The 8,608-nt window shown below is 40.7% G+C and overlaps 1 protein-coding gene across 1 annotated transcript in view; it reads left to right on the top strand.

The window, feature by feature from the left end:
* Positions 1–758: 758 nt before the first annotated feature.
* LOC148846403 (vesicle-associated membrane protein 721-like) overlaps positions 759–8,608 on the top strand; it is a 28,209-nt gene continuing 20,359 nt past the window's right edge. Inside the window, exon 1 of the mRNA XM_088953206.1 lies at positions 759–1,183. Coding sequence (XP_088809332.1) covers positions 991–1,183 — 193 coding nt within the window. The 5' untranslated portion in view covers positions 759–990. The remainder of the gene's footprint in view (positions 1,184–8,608) is intronic.

Here is an 8,608-nt window from a genome sequence, read left to right as displayed (position 1 = left end):
GAATCGGAATTAGAATCAAAATCGAAATCCTCTAGAATCGGAATTGGAATGGTCCATCCCATAATCTGTATGGTTTAGACTGGAATGAGAATGGGAATTAGAATCACTAGGGATAGGATTCCATTCCCAAGGGAGGGGCAATGAATGACCATTCTCTTAAATTAAGATGCAAATCCAAATGGGAATGGAATTCTGATTCCGCTCAATCAAACATTGGAATTGGAATAGCTCATTCCTATTCCGATTCCACACCCTTATTCCCGCGAACCAATTGGGGCCTAAACTTCCAAGCTGGAGCCGCGCTGGCTTGGCTGCTATGCCTAGAATTTTAGGGCTTGGACCCAACCCGCATCATCTTTGGGCTTGATGCGGGCCCCGGTCGGCCCGGGAAAATTGATCATTGATCAACCCTTCGTTTTCGTCCATCTGGACGGAGGAGCATAAACGAATCTTGAGCAGCTGTCACCGCCCACTGAAATCCATTTTCGTCAACAAACATATCAAAAGGACAATAAGTCAGGGAAATTTGGGTAATTAAAATTTAGGATTTTGCTATTTTGTCCTTTTCCCCTGGCCTCGGTGTTCTCCGAGTTTCGATGGTTGCCTTTCTCAACTCTCGCCGATCCAGACAAACTCGGAAGTTTCGCGTTCAGGACCAACGGTTCAACCAGAGCCGGTGGCCCGGTAGACCACGAAACCGTCGAAGCGTGTTCGAGTCAGCCTGTGGCAATTTTAGAAATTGAGTGCACCGACCTTGCGTATTGTGGTCATTTTATCTTTTTAAAAAAGTGAAACAAATTTAACTCGCGCATGAGCCGAGACGCAAACCACTTTCCATCATTTCCTGTGAAGTTGTGATAAAGCTTCCTGTCTCCATCTTTAAACCCTAAAAACCTCTCATCTCCTTTCTGTTCTTCGATTAGATTTACAGAGAGGGGGAGAGAACAGGAGAGAGTGGGAGAAGGATAGAATCTGTTCGAACACTAGAAAATGGGTGGTCAGAAGTCTCTGATCTACGCCTTCGTCGCCCGCGGCACTGTAGTTCTTGCAGAATTTACTGAATTCACTGGGAATTTTAATTCCATCGCTTTGCAATGCCTTCAGAAGCTGCCGGCGAGCAACAACAAGTTCACTTACAACTGTGATGGTCATACTTTCAATTACCTCGTCGAGGACGGTTACAGTGAGTGTTCTTGATCTCCGATCTGGACTTTCTAGATGTTTCTCTTGTGGTTTAGTTAATCTTTTTGTTCTTGTGGTTGATCTCTCTGGATTGAGTGAACTCTTAGGAGTATTAGCATGATTTGTTAGGATTTGATCGTTTTGGATTGTTTTTGGTATTCAGTTGAGGTAGATCAAAGAGAAAATAGTATATGCTCTGGTAAACGGTGTATTGGGCATGCTGATTAACAAGATCCCGTAATTTTGGTTATGACTCGGAGGGATGCAACCAAGTCTACTAGTTGATTTGTTTCCTCAGAAGCGCTTTTCACCTTTGTTTTTTTAATTACCTCAAGTGAAAGAATCCAGATGGTTTTTGGTCTGATATAGTACCACCAGAACCAACATAGGCAACAATTTATGGTGTGTAGTTATTGCCTAACTCCCTAAGGTCCAATAAGTTTTCCTTAGAATTTCAGTGTTCGATTTGCACTGTGTTTCCTTAAAACAGCCTTTAAATAGAAATAGGGAAAGAGCAATTAAAAGTACCCTACTCAAGGATGAGAATAACAACTGATGGTTTTCTTGGCATAAGATCATCTGCAAGGGCAAGGTGGGTGTGGTTATTTCTTTTGCACTTGAGAATCAGAATAATGTTCCATGCATGAACTGTAATAGGTTGCAAGACTGGTAGACTGGTTCCCGATTTGAAGAATTTAAACAACACCGGGCCTGTGCCTTTTGAAATTTTAGCAAATCTCTAACCCAACCCCACCCTAGTTGCACCCCCTTTTCTTTAATTATGCATGTAAAAACTTGCATTCTTTAGCAAGAATGATATGATGAGATTGGCCCATTAGGAAATTGATGGATTTCGCAAGAACTTGGAAAGGAACCAGCTAGGTTATCAGTTGTAACAACCAAAAATCTTGTAATTAGGGGTGCAACTTGGGTGGGCTTGGGTCAGGCTTTTGTCAAAATTTTAGTGGACCTAGCCTGAAGGCCCAAGCCAGAAGCAGCGTAAAATGGTAACTCGAGCAAACATGAGTTGCACTCCTACTTATAATAGAGTCCAGTAGTTGTTACAAGGACTTTCCAAAATGGATGGATGAAGTGTCCATGCCATACAGGTCTTGGATTTGATAGTGCATGGATTTCCTCACTTCTAGGTAAACATATTCTTTTCTCCTTGTTATTTGAGATAAATGAACAACTGATGTTGGGTGCCGTTTTCCTATAAAACATTATTAAGTAACAGAGATGTACTTCTGGAATGCTGATAAAAAAAAAGATGTACTTCTGGACTTTTTACCATAGGGGTATATTTTATAATATTGAAATTCAAAGAAATGTGTATTACTTCAATATTTTTTGATAGATATGCTGATAGTTCTGTTTTTATCTTGCCAAATCAAACTTTTTGATATGTTCCCATGTCCATGCATGTGCAACACTTCTTTCTTATTAGGACAAAAGTAGTTAAAACGCACATAACCACTATAGAAACCATGAAGGGAATCCAATCTTGATAAACATCAATTTATTGGAGCCCCACTATATAAAGTCAAAGCTTTACTTCATATCAATCTTTGGAAGAGTTGATGGAGGATGAATTTTCTTTTTGAACCGCCTCATGAGTAGGCGCCTCGCCCAGGTCCTAGGCGCAACCCATTCAAAAGGTGCACGCCGGGTGTGCCTTGCGCCTTAGCCCCTAGGCGTGCCCCTTTTTAAAATTTGACACTTTTCCTTTTTTTTTGAGTCTAATGGCTGGGCCGGGGGCTTCGCCCCCGGATCCCCGTGCCACACCCCTTGAGGCTAGCTTAAACAAGTCCATATTAGGGTCTTAAATTCTTAGTTTTCACACAAAAAATAATGATTTTATAGTTTTAATTGCTTTTAAGAAGACATTTTATTAGGACGAATGAATGGACAACATTACCAAATAGGGGGTTTTTGAAGCTTCGGTATTATTTTTTGTGTGAAAACTAAGAACTTAAGACCCTAACGTGGACTTGTTTGGGCTTGCCTCAAGGGGCGTGGCACAAAGGTGGCTTGTAGAATTAGGAATGTAATATGTCACATTAGCTACTTGATGTAATTGAGAAAAAAAGAGGTTGTGGTTTGTGGGTTATATATGCTTGAAAATGTTTTATATGTTTGATTTCATTTTTAAATTCTCATTTGAATATGCTTTAAATATTATGTTTATGTATTTTAATTTTAGATAATAGGATTTTTTAAAACATTTATTTTAAAGCTTAAGTTTATATTTTTATTAATATTATGTTTTATAATTTTTTTTATTTTTTTGGCATTTTTTTATTCTTTAGCCTTTTTTTTTAATTGTGCACCTTGCCTAAAAAAGGTACGCATCTCGCTCTGTGCCTTGCGCCTAAGGCACAAAATGGCCCTTGCGCCTTTCGCTTTTAAAATATTGGGCATAAGAGTTCAACATCCTTTTTTTTCAATAATCACTCTGTAACCAGATTATTGCAACTTAAAAGTTAGACAATGATTTAACTAAACTTTTGTCTAATTTGGTACTTATCCTCTTGTATCCGTTTTGTGTATCGGACCATATCATGGATTCACCAGTCCATTTTAGTTCCCGCATCTGTACTTCTAATAAACAATCATTAAATTCAGCCAAGACCACTACCCAATGTTGGTCCCAACTATCTGTGGTCTTGGGAGGGGTAAGACTGAATAGGGTCCCAGACTTTAGCATTTTTTGCACACCACAAAGTGGTGTCTCTCAGACTCGAACCTGTGTTTTCACACTTGCCATTTCACAAGCATATTTTTTTTATCAGTAAGAAATGATTTTATTAATATCAATTTCAAGTATTACAATAGATGGAATTTCCACCTTAGAGACACTTTTTATAATTTATAATTTATAATTTTTCCCAGAACATTTGGTGCCTCGCTGTCCCTTGTTTGGCTAATACATCTGCCATCCCATTTTCTGTTCTTGTCACCAATTTAAAGACAACATTCAGCTCCCATGATATGCTTTCTACTTCCCAAAAGGTATGTCTGTAGACCGATGGGACTTGGAAGCTACCTCTTGTTCATGAAATGACCACCTGTGAGTCCCCTTCCACCTTCAAGTTGTGGAAGCTGAATTGCTTTGCAAATTTTAGCCCATGGAGTAATCCATTGATCTCTGCTTTCAATGCATTACCATCTATTAATGGCCCTGAATACAATGCTAAGATCTTTCCTTCCGAGTCACTGAAAACCCCTCCCAACCCCGCCACAACCTGACTACTAATGTAACTCACATCAAAGTTGAGCTCGACAAAGTTGATTGCTGTAGGTCTCTATTCCATATTTAATAAAAGGAAATTTATTAAAGAAGAAACATGTACAAAAGGGGGTGACAAGATATCACCCAAAACAAAAGACAAGCAAAACTAAAAGATCAAGCAACTCCCAACCCCAGAGAAAAAACAAAAACAACATAATCCTTTAGCACTTAGAATCCAACTCCACAACTTGCTTCCACAGTCGGACTTTGACGTGATTGAAAGATTGCTTATGATAGTGGGGAAATTGAAATGTTGCACTTGGCCAATGAGAGTTGGGAGATAGTAAGCAATTCTCCATTGCATGAGAAGGTATGCTTAGGATACAGTGACACGGGATTTTAGTAGATAAACTGTTCAAAAGGATTAGAAGTGATCGAGTGGCTAAGAGAGTTCATAGCTGGAGCTTGTTCAAAAGGTAAGCAAATAAACTGCTAGGATTTTAGTACATTAAAAGGGAGAAGATATGTTGTTGAATGTAAGAGGAATAGAAAAGGCTTCTTCGTAGCTTTGGCTGAATTTTTTGGTAAGAGACGAAGGCAACTGGTGTGTCTACCAGCAGGAAAACAGAGCCAAGGATGGGGGGAAGCTGACTGGTTGCTCAAAGAGTTTTTAGCTCCATGAGTAGCAAATGATAAAAAAGCCTCCATAAGGGAGGATTGTGATACAAGCCAAGGAGGGTAGTTGACTGGTGGGAGGATTGTGATAAAATAGCCTCCATAAACAAGGGCCAGTGGTCATGGCAAAAACAAAAGGCCAGTGCAGAATGGTGGGAGGTCTAGAGAGAGAAGAGTGGGATAGTAAGTTTGTGATACAAGCCAAGGAAAGGTTAATGATTGGAGGAGGGTAGCTGACTTACTACAACCAGGTTGAAGTTGAAGAGTGCCTTCATAGTAACCCCCTTCGATAACTGTAAAGCCCTCCTAGATCCAGTAGAGAATGAATTGGAAATATCAACTATTAATATTTAGGCTGATTTCGGATCATTCACAGTTTTTAAATGGAATCCAACATCCAACTCCAAGGATTTATTTGTCGAAGATGGTGTGGTAGTGCATGTAATAGGCTTGCCATTTCATCTGTGGAACCAAGAAGTAGCAGAGTCTATAGCAGTATTGTGCGGAGGAATCTTGAAAGGAGCTTTCTAGGGTGATCTTTATTCAGTAGCAATCCTGCTAAGTGGTGTGAAGCAGAGTCTATAACAGAGGGGAGTTTTGTCTCTGTGTGGCTAGTATCCTCCATTGAAGTAGGGCTATGGAAGGAGGCTCGTATGGTAGGAGGGGAGAAGGAGGAAGAAGCATTACGTGGACTTGTGAGATTGGTTAATTCAAATGGGAAGGAATGTTTCACTAAAAAGGGCCAACAAATTCTGGGAAGGCAAAAAGCTTTGGGGCAGATGAAAGGTCAAACCTGTAGAAAGCAAGAAAAGGCTATGACAAATGGTAGATTTTTTGCGCAGGTGGTCTCAGGGGAAATAGACAAAAATATACCAATGTCTAAAGGGAGAGGGCTGAACCAACAAACTTAGACAGGGAGGGTTGCTAGTTCGACCATTAAAACAGGGGGGCGTGATTTGTTAAGAGGCCATGTGGGAGGAAAAGACTTAGAAAATGGGCCCAGTTGAGGGGATCCCTTTTCTGGTGAGCTGGAGAAGGCAACTAAAGCTGGGTTCTTATATTACAAGTTTTGAGCCCAAGGCCCTATACAAGATAGATGGGCCAAGGGACCCTTTAAGTAAGCACGTGACTGGGAGGAGGGATGAGCTGATAGATGAGATTAAGCGTCTATCTTCTTCTACCCCGAATCCCTCCTTTCGGTCGAACATTTCAGGCACAAAATCTCAAGACTCTTAGTCTCAACACTCTCTACAGTGGGTCCCATTCAACCTAGCGAACCGTCTCTCACCAGATAGGCGCAACCTGAGATACTTGAAGCCTAGTGATTTGAATAGAATGAGGTTTGAAGATTGGTTAAGTGAACAAAACATCAGCGACGATTCTGATAGAGATGAAACTGTAAGTTTGGGAAGTATGTCTTCGAAAAGCAACAACGATTTACTTGAAATCGAAAGTTCGCATATTGAGCTGTTGTTTTTAGAGAAAGAGATTGAAGAGGCAGGTGGCGGGAAGACTAGAAATGGCGAAGAAAATGGTCCTAAAGCTGTGAAAACTCCTCTTCCCTTGGTTGAGGGAGCTGATCCCGAGTCTAATGAATTACAGGATATTGGTGGAGAGGGACAAGAATCGGTCTTGAGGATGGATGTGGGTATTCCAGTGTCGGAAACACAGAGAAAGGATTTCCAAGTGGGTAGGTTGTCAAGAAGTGATTCTTTCACTATGTCTACTTTACAACTTTGTCCAAAAAGGGGAAAGGCCTTAAAACCATTTGTCGCCTGTCAGCAACTCTATTCCAGTGATTCTAGTCCTACCCTCGTTCTACCAGGTATGGGTGTCAATTCTTTTTTAGGTACTGACTTGTGTGCTATGCCTGTAACAGATATTCTAGCTTCCCATCCAGGAGGTTCTGATGCAAGAGAGAGGGTGATAGTGGAAGGAGGAGAGAGGGTGATGGAAGGAAGTAGTAAGGGGGAGGCGGACAGAATTTGGGAGTTGATCTATATAATGATGGAGGAACTAAAAAAAAGGAAGGATTCATAGAGAGATGTTGTAACCAAAATAAGTGTGAGCAGGGTAAAATTCTTCCTCAGACATTGGTTGGAAAGGATGGAGAAAAGAAAGAGGATGATTGTTGTATTAGGAAGGGGGGGGGGTGAAAAGGAACAAAGAAGAAAAAAAGATCTGAAGTGGAAAGGCTAATCTCAGACATTAAGGGAGATTTAGAATTTAGTGGTAGAGGGGATAGGAGGAAGGGCCTAAAATGAAGAGATCATGGCCTTTTCATGGGTTTTTTGCTATTTTGTCTCGATGAAAATTATTAGCTGGAATGTAAGAGGGTTAGGGAGTGAAAGAAAGAGAAGGGTGATTAAAGACCTACTCCGAAGGGGAAAATCCGATATTGTGCTATTACAAGAATCCAAAATGATGAAATTAGATGGGAGATGGGTGAGGAGTTTTTGGAGGTCTAGAGGTTTAGGTTGGAGCTCGTCTCCTTCTTGGGGAGCTTTGGGGGGGGATTGTAACACTGTGGAGGGAGGATGTGGTGGAAGTAGTGGAAGAATTGATAGGTAGATTCTCATTTTCCATTAAGTGTAAGAATGTAGAGGATGGGTGTGTATGGGTCTTAACCAATGTTTATGGCCCTAATTCCTATAGAGAGAGGAATGAGATGTGGGAGGAACTATATGCAATCAAGGGGCTATGGAGTAGTGCCTGGGTGGGGATTTTAATGTCATTAGATTCTTTGATGAAATCAGTAATCCCCAACAGGTAATTACAACAAGCATGAGGAAATTTAATGGTTTTATTGAAGAATGTGAATTGAAGGAAATACCTTTGCTGCAAGCCAGTTACACATGGTCCAACCTTCAGGAAACCCCTTTGTGTTCGAAGTTGGACATGTTCTTATTTGACCTTGCTTGGGAGAATAGTTTGGAAAACTTGGTTGCTAGAGCGTTACCCAGGGTCACCTCCGATCACTGTCCTATCCAGATCGGTACCGAGTTTTTTCCTATAGGACCCAAACCTTTTACATTCGAAAATGTGGCTTACCCATCTAGATTTTGTGAAAAAAGTGAAGGAATGGTGGGGTGAGGAGGAGAGGGGTAAGATGGAAGGGGATCAAGTTTCATAAGAATTTAAAAAGGTTGAGGGCCAAAATAAAAGAGTGGAATAGAGATCATTTTGGTAGAATTGTGGAGCAAAAATTGTGCCTAATCTCTCGAATAGAAAACTTGGGTGTAAAGGAATCTCAAAATGGGTTGAGCGAGTAGGACAGAGTGTTAAGGAGACAATTGAAAAAGGATTTGGAAGAGGTGTTACTGAGGGAAGAAATCAGTTGGAGACAAAAATTTAGACACAAGTGGATTAAGGAAGGCGATGAGAACACTAGATTTTTCCATGATTTGGCAAATGGGAGACGAAGAAAGAATCTTGTGACCAAGCTAGAGATAGGAGAGGAGGTGATTACCAACCAGGATGACATAGCCAGAAAATTTGTGGATCACTTTAAATCGATTT

This window comes from Nelumbo lutea, chromosome 7, assembly GCF_056320005.1.
Source record: "Nelumbo lutea isolate HS-2025 chromosome 7, American lotus-T2T, whole genome shotgun sequence".
Taxonomy (NCBI): domain Eukaryota; kingdom Viridiplantae; phylum Streptophyta; class Magnoliopsida; order Proteales; family Nelumbonaceae; genus Nelumbo; species Nelumbo lutea.
This window is presented reverse-complemented; position numbering and strand designations above follow the sequence as displayed.